Here is an 18,481-nt window from a genome sequence, read left to right as displayed (position 1 = left end):
ATCTAACTCAGATGAATAAGACCTGGGCTCAACTTCCACCACTCCCTCCCTGCAGGTATTTGGAGTTTTCCAGTGGCACAAACCTAAGAGCAAGAGCTAAAGAACTCTTGCAGCCATGGCCCTGTGTGCGCCATACTGACGAAAGCAGGCCCAGGCCCAGGAAGAACTGTTGGATTATCAACTGCTTCAAGGGTGTACTGGGAGCTCTTGGGCTGTATGTCTTTAAATAGTATTTTTGAGTGTGTTCTGCTTTTTGTAAACTCAGAGCAGGAGAGAAAAAAGGGTAAGAATGCTAGATTTGAGTCCGGTAGCACCTTAGAGACCAATAAGAGTTTGGGATATGAGCTTTTGAAAGACAAAGGGAGCTCTGACTCCAAAGCTCATACCCCAACAATGTTGTTGGGCTCTAAGGTGCTACTGGATTAGCTACAGCTATTCTACGGCAGACCAACATAGCTACGCTCTGAAACTATCTTCAGGGTAAAAATGTTTAAATAAATTGTTTGAATATCTGATAAAAGAGTGTGTTTTGATTTTCATGCTGCGTGACTAAACTCCACATTGCAGCTCAGGCTATAAATGAAAATTATCACAGCACTTTTGGATTACCCAGTTGATGGTAAAGCATGTTTGGAATGTGGATGTTAGTATTTTGGCAGTAAGCAGGAGCATCACAATGGCTCCTACCCCGATCTTCTAGACTAAGATAGCAAGAACTGCATATTTCTTCATATAGTGATTTATGGTGTATCTGTTATGAATCAGATTGTCTGTAAACAAAAGAATTTTGCTTGAGTATTTTTTAATAAAGTATGCTGTTCATAGGATTGTACTGTGTGGTTGTATTAGTATTAGAATTCTATACAAGCACACACTGGCCTTTAATTAAAAAAAAACTTATTCCAAATTTCCCTGTTGAACAGATTAGAAACTAATTGTGTTTATTTTGCTACATGTGTAACCGCTAGTCATAGATCAAGAATATGTGATTTTGATGATTGCAGTTTCCACATTTCCCCCTTTTCTTGGTACCAGCAACACTTCATATTTAATAGAACTATAACACATGCTATTCAGCATTTCCCTCAGTATATTCCGCTTCATGCTGATGATGGAAAAATTGAATTGCATTTGAAATATCTTAGATATTTAGGCAGTCATTTGTTTTGCTTTTCTCACTCAGCATAATTGTTCTTTCCTTCTTGTAGCGTCTCATTTTAGCAAGGCCATCAGAATCAGTTCAGTTTTTTATGAGGTGTAGTAACTGATAGCTTACTGTATATGCTTTCTGTCCTGGAACATGAAAGAAATGGAAACAGTTTTCAAGACTTGAAAATATATGGAACAAGAAGAATAGCCTCTAGGAGTTGTAGGAGAAGGATAACTTGCCCCCTTCCCTGCGAATTACTGAGCAGGCAGCTTGCCCCTCCAACCTAACAGAAGTAGGAAATCTGGGGTTGCTCCCTAATTGGCAACCCCTCCTGGGATCTTTTTAGCTTAAGGCCTTGCCATTTTCACTGAATGAAATATCCTCGGGGATAGTTATTGTGATCAGAGACTCCAAGCATAACTAATATGCTTGGATCAGAGACTCCAAGCGTAACTAATATGAGGCAAATGGGGTTCAGTGTGGGCAAGTGAAAAGTAATGCACGTTGGAGCCAAAATCCTAACTATAAATACGCATTGATGGAGTCTGAACTGGCAGAGACTGACCAAGAGAGAGATCTTGGAGTCATAGTAGATAACTCAATGAAAATGTCGACTCAGTGTGCGAAGGCAATAAAAAAGGCAAATGCTGTGCTGGGGGTTATTAGGAAGGGAACTGAAAACAAATCAACCAGTATCATAATGCCCCTGTATATACTGATGGTGCGGCCTCATTTGGAATACTGATTACAGTTCTGGTCACCGCCGCTCAAAAAAGTTATTATAGCATTGGAAAAAGTGCAGAAAAGGGCAACCAAAATGATTAAGGGGATGGAACACTTTCCCTATGAAGAAAGGTTAAAGAGGTTAGGGCTCTTTAGCTTGGACAAATGATGACTGAGGGGTGACATAATAGAGGGGAAATATGTTGTGAAAGAAGTACTTTGCTCCCTTTCTCACAATACAAGAACTCATGGGCACTCAATGAAATTAATGTGCAGTAGGTTTAGAACAGATAAAAGAAAGTACTTCTTCCCCCAAAGAGTGATTAACATGTGGGATTCCCTGCCACAGGAAGTGGTGGGGACTACAAGCATAGACAGCTTCAAGAGGTGATTAGATAAACACTTGTTCCCATTTAGGATCAGCAAGATACATAAAATTTATAAAAATATGCTTTGAGGGTAGTATTTCAGAAGGCTCTCTTTTTTAATCACATCTTATAGTATCTATATTTTGTATGGGGTGGATCCAGACTGAAGGTACTTTGTTTAATGGAATGTTTCTTTCTCTTCCCGCCTGCTGCAGCCTCCTGAGGAACAGGGGATTCTTTCAAAGAACTTGGTGAGCTGCAGTGGGGGGCAGGGAAGGCAGACTAATGCAAAATTTGCTCTGGATCCAATCCTACTATCTATTGAATAAAAATATACAAAGGAGCCACAATAAGAAGCTAATGCTGATGGTTTCATTTGACATTTGGGCTGTCTGCTCAGATGTATCACTATGTGCATTTCTGAAAAATGGCAATAATAGTTTATTGTGATGCAGAGAGGGCTTCACCTGTTGAATATCTGCCCATCACGTTATGTAGTTGATAAAGGCACTTGGGCCTTGCCAGGAAAAAAGTAGCAACTCAAGCTCATCGTTTCTCTAGCTCTGTGGCCTGCCTGTTCAGGTTGCGATCCTATTAGTCGAATCTCTGTAAGGTTAAATGTTTGTAGCTGATGTTTTCCTTCTGACACAGGACACTAATATTCTGAAAAATCCTCTTATATGTTTATATTATACATGATGGAAGGTGGTTTTATGCCATTGTAGTCTGTTTTTACCAATGACTAAGAGGACTCTAGAGTTGCCACCCTCCAGGTGGGGCCTGGTGATTTCCCAGAATTACAACTCATCTTTGCACTACAAGTATCAGTTGCCCTGGAGAATATGGCAGCTTTGGAGGGTAGTTTCTGTGGCATTATGCCCCACTGGTATCTCTCTCCTCCCCAGTCCCCACCCTCCTCAGGCTCTACGCCCCCCCCCCCAATATCTCCAGGAATTTTCCCACCCAGAGACAGCAATCCCAGGTGAAGAAGATCAGTCTCTGAAAGCCAGTGACAAGGAGGCCTGCTGCTTGGGCCTCCTTAAATCACACACACACAAACACCCCTTTAGGGAGCCTATAAAAGAACATGGGACTTTCTTGATTAGTCTTCTAAGAGTAAGAGTGTTTGTGGAGGGAATGAAGTTGAGGTGCAAAAGCCCAAAACATTTCTAGCATTCCAGAACATCTGTTTACTATTACATTTATACAGCCAATTACAAAAACATTATTACATTACAGGCTATACACAAATGTGTAATTCTTGTACTTGATGAGTTAATAATTTTGAAACTTCCTGAATTCATATTGGCCTTCGGTTCAGAATCAGGTTTGAATCTTCCCCTAGATCTAATTGACATTTACCTTAGTGCAAGGTTGCAAATAAATAAATACCTCTTGCCACAGTGATTAAAAGCATCTTGCAAATCCATCCTAATACAAATCTCATATCAAACATAGATGCAACTATGCTGGCTACTTGACTGCCTGCTGAAATTCAGTACCACCAAATCAGGATTAAATGAATGAAGGCATAAATAGCACAGTGTGCAAGACCAAGAAACACAGAGAAATAAATCACCAACACAGCAAATGGTTCAAGCAGGAAGAAGGACTAAGAAAAACACCTGTAGAAGTTTGTGCACAGATACTTTTAAATGTCAGTAATAATTCAGTTTGAACAGAAGCCAGATTTTGTCCTGAGGATTGAACTCTATCCATTCAAACTGCCTCACCTGTCCACATTTGTTAACTTTATTCGGTTCACATCTCCAAGTTTGGCCCTTGGTCTGAAAATGCTCTTTGCCTTGATGGCTAAATTAAATCATCATGCTCAGAGACAAAACACCTCCAGTAATTACAACAAGGGGCTGGTACTCTCCAGTAATTACAACAAGGGGCTGGTACCCATGTTTTGGGGCTCCTGGTTGCAAAATGTGAAAAACAGCAAGCAGGACTGGACAGATCTTTGGTCTGATCCCAGACAGTTGGGCTTTCCTAATGTTTGCAGACATGTATCTAGGAATTCTTTTCCCAGTTGTGGGAAAATAAAGTGAAATGTCCTAACACTCATAATTTCTCCCCTTAAAATTCCATTCCAGACAACACCAATATAAGAGCACAAGCTAAACTCAAATAAAACTTCTCTCTATCTCATATTGCTTCTTAACTCATTAGTTCTAAGCAGATTACTAAAATATAAAAAGGTAGACCACATTTAAACAGCCACAAAAATATGTCACAAGCGCATAACATTTCACAGCTAAAAGAGTGATAGGTTTGCTCCTATCTTTTAATAAAAGAGGTAATTTCTCCATATAATCTATAGTTTGAGCAAAGGAAGAATTAAAAGATTTATAGACTCAGAAAAGTAATTATATTTGAAGGTAATGTTTTACAGAGTATCTACACTACCACGACAACAGTTGCATATTCTGTCAGAGTATGGTTAATTTTATTTATTTATTTATTTAATTTGTATCCTGTCCTCCCCGCCTCCTTTGCAAAACTCAAGATGGTAAGGCATTAAGGAGCACCAATATAAAAAGCACAGTTATAGAGGAACAGTCAAATATGAACAGTGACTGGGAAGTTCTCCATGTGGAAGAATACCAGCAAATTGAGTAGAATAAACGTGTCATGCTCTACAGATTGTACTCTTATAAGCATACTTAAATAGACGTTTCTTAATTGTTCTCATAGCTTCTTGTCTGGTAACTGAATGAAGGAAGTCCAAAGAATGACTGAGCAGCTGAAGTCATTGCTCAGAAAGTTTATCCCAATGGGAAACATAAGAATCCTCTCTGACAAAGCCGAGGTAGCCCTCTTTGGTGTTGGAATGTATAATTTTAACTTTTAAGGGGGAAAGCCTTCAACCAAGCCTGAGCTTCAAGAGATGGTTGTCCCAATTCAACTCAGAGGGCCAGTGCTGCTACACATTTCGGAATTCTGGAGATGGAACATAGGAATTTAAGAAGAATGAATCCAAGGACTCCCCTGTTTTATCAATCCAGATAACCAGCTCCCTATGAACTTTGTGCAGCCACCTTGGTGTTGAACAGTATGATGGCGGCTGGGATATACTGAGGCCCAGATGAATAAAAGAAATGACAGATAATATTTGATGCCACTGTAGCCAATCTTTTAACATGAGCAGCTTGCACTGACCAAGTTAATCTCTGGTCGAACCGAACCCCTAAGTATTTAAAATAGGAGACCTCCTCAATATCATTACCATGAATTTTCCACTTGTGGTATAAATGAGATTTTTGTGCAAAAGCAATGACCTTGGATTGTTGATAAATAACTATCAGGTGTTCTTCCAGACAGTAAGAGACAAAAACCTCTATCAGAGAGGATAGTCCTGATGTTGTTCTTGATAGGAGATAGGAGTTACTTGCAATAAAACATGCAATTTAAAACATTCTTAATCTTACTAAACATTAATTTCAATAATACAAAGTAGTTAATCAAAAGATTGATACATCTGCATCCTTACTGATTGAGCCAAAGAACAAGATTCAGGCCATCTTAAAGGGGGTTTCATTAAAGCAGTCTGCAAGAAGAAAAGATATATAGAATTTATCAGATCTGCTTGGAAACTTGGTTAAAATTGGAGTAATGTATAAGGAATGAATATCCTTCTAAAGTGAACAGTGAAGTAACACATCTTCAACTGTTTTAGCTGTGGTCAGTTGGCAAAAACACAAAAATTGGAAATAAGGGATATCTAAATATTTGCCTTGCACAAGAGCCAAGGGTAGGATGTTGAATATTTCCCTCTCTTATTAGCTTTCCAGTGCAGTGGTATAGTTATCTGTATTATCATTACTTTTACTTTTGTTTTTGAAGCCATGAATATGCAGGATATCAATTCATCAGAATAATTCAACTTGAAAATAAGGTTGTTCTACATGCTTCCTATAAAACCAAACTAGCAAGTGTATTTAATATCAGCACTGGCTACCAAAACACATATATTACTGAGAGCAATGCAAGACCTTCATAGAAGTTTTCATGGGAATGCCACATCAAAAGATTAAAACATAAAAGCGTTCTAGGTCATGGTTACATAGTATCTAATTCAATTAAAATACCAAAGCTGAAGAGCTGATCCTGCTCTGCCAAGCAGCTAGTAAAAAGATTCCATTGGCTCTACTGGTAACAGGGTCACTTCATAAATTTACAGAAGAATTTTGGAGACAGGTGTTATATTGAACAATTTTAAAAAACAAAAGCCATTTACTTTCTAGAAATGATTATAATAATTGAAATATCTTGAGAGATTCATTCTTAATAGATTTAATCATTCTCAATAAATCAAATTAATTTCATTGGGACTTATCTTTTAGTAATTTGTGTTCAACATTGTGTGCAGTAATTCCTTCTGAATGAAGAAAGCCAAGCCAGTCTCCCCCCCCTCCCCCATTTGTGTGTGCCCTAGGGTTGCCAGTGTTAGGCTGGGAAATTCCAGGGGATTTGTGGGCGGAGCCTGCAGAGGGTGGAGTTTAGAGAGAGGAGGGACCTAAGCAGGATATAATGCCATAGAGTCTACCCTTCAAAGCTGCCATATTCTCCAAGGGAATGGATTTGTCATTTGAATCTTGTCTTCAGCCTCCGTTGTATCCTCCTTGCCCCCGTAAGTCTGGTAGGGCCTATATTTAGATGTTTCTTGTCAGAAAGTCTTGGCTTGTATCTGTATACTTCTACATCACAATGACCTGTTTTCAAGTGTTTGCAACAATTTTTTTCAAGGTTCTATCTCCATATTTCTACTTCTAGCTGTTGTTTCATGAGTTTGGTGATTCCACCAAAAGGATATATCAAGTCTGCTATTTTTCAGTTTGGCTTTGATTTCCTTGCATTCCTTTGAATTTGAATGTCTTTTGATACAATTCCTGTAGCAGTTCACTTCAAAATCTCTTAATGCAGAATAAGGCAAACACATGCAACAGCAGTTACTTTATTCATATTGCGGTGTTATATCTAGTGTGTATGTCAGCTAAGTCTGAGATCTTGTGCCTATTATAATCAGTATCATTGTTGCTAGTTTTCTCTTTAAAAGACAAACTTATCAACATCTGTTACTATTAACAGAAACTTAATTTATTGGTCTCAGTAGGAAGGTCTGGATAAATATTCTTTTAAAAATCTCAGTTATCAGGTGCATGGAGGCCCAATTCAGACAAGGATAGTGATGTAAGGGGAGAGAGGGTTTAAGTAAACCTCCCAAATACATGGCTTTTTAAAAACTAGTTTCCCCACCAGAATGCACATCCAGGGCAAATAGTGGCTCCCTGGCACTGTTTCAGATAGGGAACATAGTACAGTGAGGAGATTTAAACCGTGCCTCCCCTTGTCTGTAGTTCTGATTCAAACTGGGTCCCCTGTCTGATAATTTTTTTTTTAATCACTGGGAGTTGCAGACACAGGTCCATAACCCACTGTTGGGAAGAATTATACAGGTATTCATTCTTAGTCTTGGGTTCACTTGAGTCCTGTAGGCAATTTGATTTATAGCAAATCCACTTAGAATAAAATGTGCTTGTGGGGCAATAGCTGAAGATTCCACTCTACTTGGGAAATATCCAGAATAATACAACCCGTGACAAATATAGTAATCAAGTCAATGAGGGTAAGTTCATTGCCTGTTCATACATTCTTCCCTGGAATAACTTAAGGGGGAGAAAACTTGTTGCAGCCACTGAAAGGAAAGGGTGTGGGTTTGAGGTGGGGTGGGGCTTTTAGTCCACCATTTTAGGTTTTACCTTTAGATTTTTGTTACACCACTGTGACTCAGCTACGCTCATAATTAAGGCTCAGGCATCATCATCAGGCGTCAACCTCACCTAACCCCACCCACTCTCTTTCATCCCAGCTGTGCATGCATACTCTCTCCCTCTTTCTCTTATGGTACTCAATAAACACTGCTTTAGTCATTTATTCTCTCTCTCTCTTGTACGTCCATGTAGTTAGAATCCCAAAACCAGTGTCAAAAAAGTACACATGTGAAGGCCATACATCTGTATTCATTCATGTATCCCTTGCTTGGTTGGCAATACATGTAATAATCTGATGATATGAGTTGCGGGAGGGATATAAGTGATTTGCTTAACAGGAGTCAAGTTGACATGTGGAAGGATTAGAGAAAGGAAAACACCAACAGCATTTCCCTCAGCAATATCTGGAGAAGAAAGGAGTTGCTCAGGACGGTAGGCTTAGAGGAGGAGATGTATGATGATCTCTGAATGTATGGGAGTATTAACCCTGCAACCTATTGTTAACCTAGAGCCCTGCTGGATTAGACCACTGACCCACCTAGTCCAGCATCGTGTCTCACACAGTGGCCAACCAGTTGCCCTAGAGGGCCAACAAACAGGACATAGAGGCTAAGGCCCTCCCCTGATGTTACCTCCCGGCACTGGTATTCAGAAGTTTACTTCCTCTGAAAGTAAATGTTCCCTTTAGTAGCCATGACTATTAGCCACAGAGGACCTCTCTTCCACTAATCTAACTCCTGAATAGCCTCATTCCTTTAAAGGCTAACTTATTTTGGCTCTCCCCCCTCTCTTTAAAGTAGAATCTATGTCACATTATGTTCTCATTCACACATTTCAATGCCAAAATTTAGATTATCACATTAATGTACACTTGGGAGCATGAAGGGCCATTTCAGACATCATGGAGGTCTCCACGCAAGTGTCTCACAACTGCACTGCTGCATGGCTTCAAGCCTTGCTGCCAGGCTTCACTGACATAGTGGACATAGTGCTGTTTGTGATGCTAGAGATGCCACCATCATGGAACCTACACCAGTTCGTATATACACTGAAAATATTTTCAGCCATTGTGTAATTTGTACAGTTTGTAAATTTGTTGTTGCTGTCATTATACAGGAGCTGTGCTTTTAGCGAACATGCAAGGATTAACAATCAACGTTGATCCAGTCTTGTATACATGGCTTACATACCAACCTCAGAAACGAAGCAACAGACCCATGCAACAGGTAGGAGATGTTGACGGGCCTTCTCATTTTGTGTGTGCATAATAAGAAAAAGGAATAGTTTTTCCAGAATTTCCCCCCCGGAAAAATTAGACTCTCCATTTTTAGTATAATAAGGATGTAACATTTAGAGAGGAAATTGAAAGGATAGCTTATTTATATTCCAGTAGTCTTTATGCAGTGCTGATTCTTGTTATAAACATGATATAAACATTGCTTTGTAGTATCAATTCTCTGTGTACTTAATTCTTGGAGTATTCACTGGTTTATTTAGCAATTTACACCCATAATTCTCTCTCATAGGGATGCAAAGTGGCTTACTTTGTTCTCTTCTCCTTAATTTTATCCTTACCTTTTTTTCTGTGTATGTGTGTGTGTGTGTACTTGCGTGTCTGGAAGTCATGGTGACTTCTGGTAACCCCTAGTGGGGTTTGGATGTTTCACAGGGGTGGTTTACTATTGCCTGCCTCTGCATCCCGAACCCTTGTATTCCTTGGAGGTCTCCCTTCAAATTACTTGCCTTGGTTGGCTCTGCTTAGCTTCTGAGATCTGATGAGATCGGGCTATTGTAAGGTCATGGCCTTACAGTAACCATTTGAAGTAGATAGGCTGAGAGAGTGACTGGCCCAAGGTCACCTAGTGAGTTTCTGTGGCAGAGTGGGGATTTGAACCTGGGTCTTCCATATCCCAGTCCACCATTCTAACCACTATGCACTCTAGCTCTCTCTGGCTAATTTCCTCAGTGCCTTGCCTAGTGCTGACTTGCAGCTGGAGACCAGCCTGGCTGGGCTTCACAATGACCTATATAAGATGACCAGTTCTGTGAAAATAATATATCTGATGCTTGTTACTATATTGTTCATAGTATAAGGAAAACTGGAGCCATTTCAAGGATGAATCATGGCAGGAGAGGAAATCTGGGTAACCAGCAAATTTGCTCAGGCAATAAGCTGCTGAGGGGAAATATGTTGTGAAATATACATTTATCGGCTCCTTGAGGATTATTTGATGTTATGGTAAGCTACATTTGCCAAATGTTAGAAATGACATTTTTTTCCATTATAAAGATTGTTCATTCCTTAACCTTTTTGATAGGAACATGAAATAGCAGAGGGTGGATCTCGGTTGATCCTAGATGTAAGCTTTTAATATGGTTTTTGGAGGGAGAATGTAAGTTAGGAGAGTTAATACTTTCAAAATATAACAAAGTATTACATTTGTGCATTTCCCACAGCATTTGAAAATACATGCCAAAATGTGGCGGCTGTTCTGTATTTGAGTAAGGATCCATGTAGTTCCTGTTGCCACTATGCGGTTAGTGCTTTAGGGGTAAAAGAGGATGTTTTCCTGTATCCGCATTTGGCTTCTCCATGAACTTGAACAATTTTTTTTCATTGGAATAATGAACAATGTGGACATTCAGTTAAAATATATATAAAAGCCATGACAAGGTTTATGGATGCCTGAATAAATCTGCATAATGCCTTCTGACTTTCATTGACCACCAGTAAGAAGTGGTATGTGGTTTAAAAAAAAAAAAAAACAGTTCTAGTGATGGAAAATCCAGTCTACGATTTCCTAAGAATATTGTCCACTTAACCATTGCTACAGTTAAATGCCGCATACTTGAAGACAGGACTGCCCTTTAATTGTCACTGCTGTACTCCTGATGCCACTTTTTAAAAAGGCCACAAGACACAGAATCTTAAGGAGACTTTTAAGTCCCGAACAACACTAGTAATAAGAAAGGAGCCCCTGGTTCTTTAAGAGAAGAAGAAGAAGAAGAAGATATTGGATTTATACCCCGCCCTTCACTTGGAGTCTCAGAGCGGCTTACAAACTCCTTTCCCTTCCCCTCCCCACAACAGACACCCTGTGAGGTGGGTAGAGCTGAGAGAACTCTGCCACAAACTGCTCTTTTTCAAGGACAGCTGTGCCAGAGCTTGTGACTGACTTAAGGTCACATCAGCAGGTGCAAGTGGAGGAGTGGGGAATCAAACCCGGTTCTCCCAGATTAGAGTCCGCACACTTAATCACTACACCAAACTGGACTTCCTGATTCATGTCCTGAAGACAGTTTTGCCTTAAGTCCTGCTCCTTTTTTGATGCACCCTTGCCAGGTCTTAAAATCCCATGAAAGGTTTTGTATTTTTAGAAACTCTTGCTCTAATTTTATAATGGAAGAGATCCTACTCTGTCCCATTATTCACCTCTTGGCTTGAGATCAAACATTTCTGTTTGAAGTAAAGCATTTTATACGAGAGAATTGCTCCTCCTTCAAAATCAGAAGGGGTTTGTGAACACTCATGTGACCAGGGCACAAATGGTTCATTACTTTGTTACGTATATTTGGGTTGGTAATGTAGTAAATCTGCTATTGATATTGGTGGTTTTCCCACCTGGCTAAAGTAACAAATAGTGCTTGGTTCCACTTGCTTAAAAACTAATTATGTGCTTCTGTCCAATATACACAATCTTTCATAATCATCTATATAATTAATAGTGACATGGGTCCCCATCTGTAAATATGTAAATCTGCAGATTAGGGCCATGTAGACACTAAATAGATTTTCCTGCGTACTTGGGGGAAAACCCTCCCCAGATTTTTAGAAAGATCTGAAATCTTAAAAAAAATACTTTAATGGGTTTAACTCCCCCCCCCCAAAAAAAAACACAAAAGAGCATTGTCTGTGCACATGCAGACAACACACTTACCTTACTTCTGTTTAGCTGGTGGCTTCTCTGGGACTGGCAGCAGCAGATGCTGGGAGTCTGTCTGGGCTCAACCATGGCAGAGGCAATTACCAGGAACCACTCTGGGCCTGGCTGTGGCAGAGGCGGGCAAAGCCAGAAGCTGTTCCAAGCTCAGCTGTGGCAGTGGACACTGTGGGCCACTCCAGCCTTGAAGTGGTTCCCAGGCAGTGCCATAACTGTGGCCAGTATCAAAGGTGGGTGGTAGTGCCTGGAGCTGTGTTGGGCTCAGTGATGGAGAGAGATGGTATTCTCCCCCCCCATGAGTCTCGTGGGCGGCCCACTTGTATATTCTAATATTGTATATTCTAATACCAGCCAGACTGGGAGAGATTGGTGCTGGAGGTGTGGCAAGGAGGATTCTTTGCTGCCACTCACTGGTTGTCAGACTCGGGCCTTGGATTTATTGTCATTGTATTGCTAACGCTTACTTTTGCTTCTGTATTTCTGCTCGTTAGGCACATTTGGCTCTCTGCCCTTATCTTTCCCTCGCTGACATGTAATTCCTAGGGGGGGGGGAGTAAGTGTGAATGCTAGTAGGTAGGGATGTGCCACTGTAATTCATCCTCAAGCAGCTCCCAAACAGTTCTCAGGTTTTTCACATGAGAACCAGCCTTGGGAGAGATAAGACTTTGGAGCTTCAATAGTTTGGTTGTATATCTTTCATGACCGTTAGTAACGCTGACCTGAATGACATATGCCTGGAAGGTGGGATCTCATCTTTAACCCCTATGTCCAGGCCTGGCCTCGCCAGTTCTGACAAAAACGTTAGTCTCTACAGTTAGCCAAATCTTTACAATAAACTTTCAAACAAAAGACTGTGTTAAGAGTGGTTCACTGGGAGTCTGACACCAGTTAAGCCGGCAAAGTTTAAAGAGGACAACTGAGGTGGCGGCTATAGATGCAGGGGTGAGTAGGAGCCTCCCTGCCATGTCTGGTGAGAGAGCCAGTTTGGTGTAGTGGTTAAGTGCGCAGACTCTAATCTGGGAGAACTGGGTTTGATTCCCCACTCCTCCACTTGCACCTGTTGGATGACCTTGGGCAAGCCATAGTTCTGGCACAGCTGTTCTTGAAAAAGAGCAGTTTCTGTCAGAGCTCTCTCAGCCCCACCTACCTCACAGGGTGTTGGTTGTGGGGAGGGGAAGGGAAAGGAGTTTGTAAGCCGCTCTGAGACTCTGAGTGAAGAGTGGGGTATAAATCCAATCTCTTCTCTTCTTCTTCTTCCATAGCCACAGTATGCAACATTTTGTCGTGAGTGCCCACTTGTTATAACTAAACCTTTTTAGCACTTACTTTAAAATACAGTAGCAGCCCTAAAAACCTAGGCTAGCCCAATCTCATCAGAGCTTGGAAGCTATGCAGGATCAATACTTGGATGGGAGGCCACCAAAGAAGAGTGGGCTGCAATGCAGAGGAAAGCAACAGCAAACAACAGTCTGCTTATCTCTTGCCTTGAAAACTGCTTGAGGTGGATCTTCATAGTGTCACCATAAATTGGTTGCAACTTGATGGCGTACTTTACCATTATGAAACACAGCAGTATGATCCCAATTTCAAAGAGGAACACTTACTTTACAGAAATGAGTATTGAAATAATAGCTATAAATAATACATGGTAATAGGTATTACATTTCATTAGTGCTTTTTTGGTGCGACTACTCATATATAAGGTTGCATCAATTTCCACCAATTCCCCCCTCAGCACTTGGGAGAGCCCCTTCCCCCACAAAGGTGCTGGTCCTTCATACCAGCGAGTCCCACACCCAACCACCCTTGCATTTCATGAATTGCGGTATAAAATGTCCTCAGATATCATTGCTAAGGCACAAATAGAAAACAACGTTTGAAAAATGTTGCTTTTTTTGTTTGTTACTCAGAAATTTTTGGAAACACTGGAGAAGCTGGATTTTATCTCAGTTGCCTAGTCCACCTGCTTGAACCATAGAAAACAGGGATTTATTAAAGTTGGATAGGGTTGCCAACCTCCAGGTACAGACTGGAGATGTCCCAAAATTATAACTGATCTCCAGACAAAGGTAGATGAGTTCCCCTGCAGAAAATGGCTACTTTGGAGGGTGGAGTCTATGGCATTCTACCGCACTGAGGTCTTTCCTCTTCCCTAACCCAGCCCTCCCCAGGTTCCACCCCCAAATCTCCAGGAAATTCCCAGCACATAGTTGGCATCTCTAAATGCGTATCAGACTCCCATCTTCAAGGAACCTGGAGTGGCATAACTGGCTCTCATACAAGCTCAGAAATTTTTATCTCCATTTGGGAACTTGTAGACTATATCCAATCTCCTTTTGAACAAACAAGTCTCACTTTATTTTACCTGGCCATAAATAATCACTAACACTTATCTAAAATTATACTTTCCCTCCTCCTAAATCTGTGTCTTAAGATAAGTTTAGTTTTAAGTAACTTAAAATAAGGCCTTTAAAATAATTAGCATTTATCAAGGGGAAATTTCAATTGTTAAACTCTTGATAAAATCCACTCTTTTAAGGGTCATTTTAGTATTTGTTACATTTCAGTTATTTTTTCCAAAAAGTGCATATGGTTTAGCCACATAAATCTCGTTGGCTTGAACAAATTTAAATCCTCTTCCACAGCTTTGAAAATTTATCCCTAATGCTTACTATGTGGCTTACTGTGTTTTTCATGGTAATGCATTTAAAAAGTTAGGTAAAAACCATGTAATTATGGTGCATTCTATACAATCTTACAACTGTTCAAAAGAGAAAAAAAAGTAGCATTTGTCCATATACATTGTAATCTAACCATCTGGTCTACATCAAGACAAATATCTGCATTAAAATTGACTGTAGTGTTCTGTATTGGTTAGCTTTTCTTGAAATACAGTTTTCTAGTGGAGGTTAATTAGACACACAAAGTTGGGGAACAAAATCAAGTATCTGTACCAGTATTCCAGATGGCTTTAAAGATTCAAGCCGTCCTAGCAGTTACAGTTTGTCTGCATGCATAAATAAGACCAGTGAGAATTACTGGTTTTATGCATGTAAGCGGATAGGTTTGTTTGTTGATGTGAGGTCCAGTTGTAAATCAATCCTACACTGCTTATGACAGTTTGCAAAGAAACAATGTTCTCTCTATTTTTTTTTATTAATCTTTGTCTTATATTCTCATTTTGTTTGTCTTGCCTAGTCTATAAACCTTCTGGCAGGAAAAGTTGCCAATGTGGTCTACATATTTCTGATGCTAAATGATGCTGAAAAGCTGTCAGTGGCCCACCCAGTTCAGATGTCATGGTCCCCAATCACTAATCTATGACTAGATCCCAGGTTAAGTTGCTTGTGAGTGTGAGGGATGTTGGGCCCAACCTTGACAGAGAACATATGGTTAGTGAGAACTATGTTCCCTCACGTTCAAGAAACATGTTAAATCATCGTTATATCTTACCAGCAAAGAGAAGGGGAACAAGAGCGTGAGCCTTACCTTTCAGTTCTCGCCCCACGTGATCCTTCTGTCCCTAACTCCCGCGATATCCCTACTTGTCTCTAGAATGCCAAAGCATCCGCTGCTCCCTTAAATGAGTCTGTCCATTCTCCTTGTTGCCCTCTATGATGGCCCTGTCTACTTCCCTCCCTCAGAGGCAAGATTTTCCCTCCATTTTTCTTTCCCTTCACTGACTGAGTTGACCTAGTAATGTGTTTTCTTCTTTACTAAAGAACTCTGGCTGTCCCACCCTGTCACAGTATAATATTTTGGCTGTGGGCTCAGCCCAGGAACCTAAGGGATCAGGAGTCTGCTTTAACTTAAACAAATTAAATGGCACTTGAAGCATTTTGAAATTCAAAAATAGCAAAATATTTTATTTAACATAGAGGAGGAAGGTCAGGTGAAATCAGGGGCTGAAAATTTCTGAGGTAAACCCAGTACATGCACAGACTTTAGTTCTTATGTTTCAGGCTAATGGCAGTTTCTTAAGGTATTCAAAGTTACTTAAAATCTTTATGCTGAGAGGCTTTTGTTCCAGTGTTTTCTCAAACACTCCAGTACACTTTCTTTGAGTATTTACTGACTCTCTTGGTTTCCGGAAGGCTGGTACACACTTTCTAGTACCCAAAGCCCTTCTCTTGAAACACCAGTACTCATCTTGAGTTTTTAACTGACTTAAGGTCTCTGAAGGCAGTTTCTAACCACACCAGACTAGGGGTCTCTTCACTCTTCAGAGCTAACTCCCTGTTTGACTGGATAGGGAAATTCCTTCTGTCTCTAGAAGATCTATCCCCTTTCCTTTGCCCAAATGGGAGTCTTTGCCTACTTCCCAGACGTCCTTGCCAACTTTCCCCAAGTTCTTCGTCTGTGTTAAACTGTTCTCTGCTAAGGCTGAAATCAGACTCAATCCTCCTCAGCATCCAGTTCAGAAGTCTTTCTCTGCTCAACTGATGCTAACCAATCAGATTGCCTGTCACTTAACGCTTTCTGGCTCTGTGAAGAATTAACCCTTCACAGTCCTTTATTAGTACTTCTAAGTTTTTAAAAGTGCAGTCCATAACACCCTCTACGTTTGCTGAATTAAAGAACATCTAGATGGTGTCATCTCCCCTTTCTTTGGTGTAACTTGGTGTACTGGTTTGGTGTACTGGTTAAGAGCAGCAGACTCTAATCTGATGAACCGGGTATGATCCCCCATTCCTCCACATGCAGCCAGCTGGGTAACCTTGAGTCAGTCACAGTTCTCTCAGAGCTGTTCTCTCAGAGCTGTTCTCTCAGAGCTGTTCTCTCAGAGCTCTCTCAACTCCACCCAGCTCATAGGGCCTCCTCCGCCTCTTCTTCCTCTTCCTCCTCTTCCTCTTCTGACTCTTGTTCTTCCCCCAAAAGTCACTTTCTGTATATGTGTATAAAACATGGTTTTCACTCCCTTAGTTTCCATGTGTTATTTCCTCAGATTCAAAAAGCACTGCAATCATTTCAAAAGAGAAAATATTTCAAAGCAGTTTATTTGGGGAGAGGGGTCCTCAAAAGTTAAAAAACATTTTACCTGAATGTTTGTATTTTTTCTGGGCTGTTCATATGTCTATGAATAACATTTTTAGATAAAGAGTCTTGTCAGTTCCCTGGGGAAGAGAGGGAACCCTCAGGAAAAGCAGGGGGTGGTGAAGTGTGGACCTGCAGTAGGAAGAGAGAGTTTGTGAAAATCCCTGATCCCTTCCCTCAGTTTGAAGGGCCTAATGCAAGCAGAAAATGGGGTGTGAATGTAACTCACTCTTATTTTTGGTGTGCCTTCCTTTTTTTCCATGCTCCACATTATAAAGCAAAAAACAACAACATGATGGTATAATATATGTAAGAGAAACTGTTTTTGCAATCTGCAGTTGAACATCCATTGCTTTTGGTTGAATTTTAACCTCTGGCAGAAAAGTGTTTCCAGTAACTATGTAAAACAGGAGTTTAAATATCACTTTTCGATAATTACCAATCATCCCATCAGAAATAATGCATTGGCGAAACAGCCTGCGGTATTCAGGAGCCCTGTTCAGTTCTCACTTTTCTGGCAAAAGAAAGGCATAAATCTGTCATTGCAGTGCTTTGTGAACTATGAAATGAGTTTATTCATTTGGGTCATACATCCCTAGCTTTCTGAACATTTTATTGCTTCATGCGGCTACAATTAACCATGTCCCAGATGTTTTCAGAGTCCACAAAATAATTGACCACTCTTACAAAGGTATGTTCTTTCACACAAATGATTTATTGGACTAGATAGAAGGTGTGAAAGCAGAATTTTGCAATTGACTTCATTCCCAAGTACAGGTGCCAGATTTTCCAGTGTATTGTAGCTTCACAACTTCTCTTACTGAACTAAAACTGGTTTCTAAACCTCGGGATGTCTTGAAATATCACTTTTGGGAAGGATGTTCCTGAAATTAAAATGAAAGAGAAATCCTGGTACGTACCTTTGGCATGTGTTATTAATGTGTTGAAATAGCAACCTCAATCTGGTTGTTTTGTGTGGAATTGGACATACTTTTTTGTATGTCCACACAGCCAGTTTGGTGTAGTGGTTAAGTGCGCGGACTCTAATCTGGGAAAACCGGGTTTGATTCCCCACTCCTCCACTTGCACCTGGCTGGATGACCTTGGGCACAGCTATGGTTCTGGCACAGCTATTGAAAAAGAGCAGTTTCTGTCAGAGCTCTCTCAGCCCCACCTACCTCACAGGGTGTCTGTTGTGGGGAGGAGAAGGGGAAGGGGTTTGTAAGCCGCTCTGAGACTCCTCTGGGTAGTGAAGGGCGGGGTATAAATCCAATCTTCTTCTCCTCCTCCTCCTCCTCTTCTTCTTCTTCGACCTCAGAGGTTTTGTGCCACTCACTCCAAAACTGATATTAAGTCTGTTGGATGGAATGAAATGCTGTTTATTGCACTGTGATGGTTCTGTGTCATAGCTTTTGGTGGTGGGAATTGCACGTGATGGGTTTGGGGGTGCTCAAATTCTGTCTACAGACTTCTTAATATATGGGTACA

At 40.6% G+C, this 18,481-nt stretch overlaps 1 protein-coding gene across 1 annotated transcript in view; it reads left to right on the top strand.

The window, feature by feature from the left end:
• Nucleotides 1-18,481, top strand: part of VPS13B (vacuolar protein sorting 13 homolog B (yeast)) — a 512,836-nt gene that overhangs the window by 188,732 nt on the left and 305,623 nt on the right. The window contains exon 20 of the mRNA XM_015405853.1: nucleotides 9,135-9,244. Coding sequence (XP_015261339.1) covers nucleotides 9,135-9,244 — 110 coding nt within the window. The remainder of the gene's footprint in view (nucleotides 1-9,134; nucleotides 9,245-18,481) is intronic.

The sequence above is a fragment of the Gekko japonicus genome, unplaced genomic scaffold (assembly GCF_001447785.1).
Source record: "Gekko japonicus isolate JY-2015 unplaced genomic scaffold, Gekko_japonicus_V1.1 scaffold232, whole genome shotgun sequence".
Lineage (NCBI taxonomy): Eukaryota > Metazoa > Chordata > Lepidosauria > Squamata > Gekkonidae > Gekko > Gekko japonicus.
This window is presented reverse-complemented; position numbering and strand designations above follow the sequence as displayed.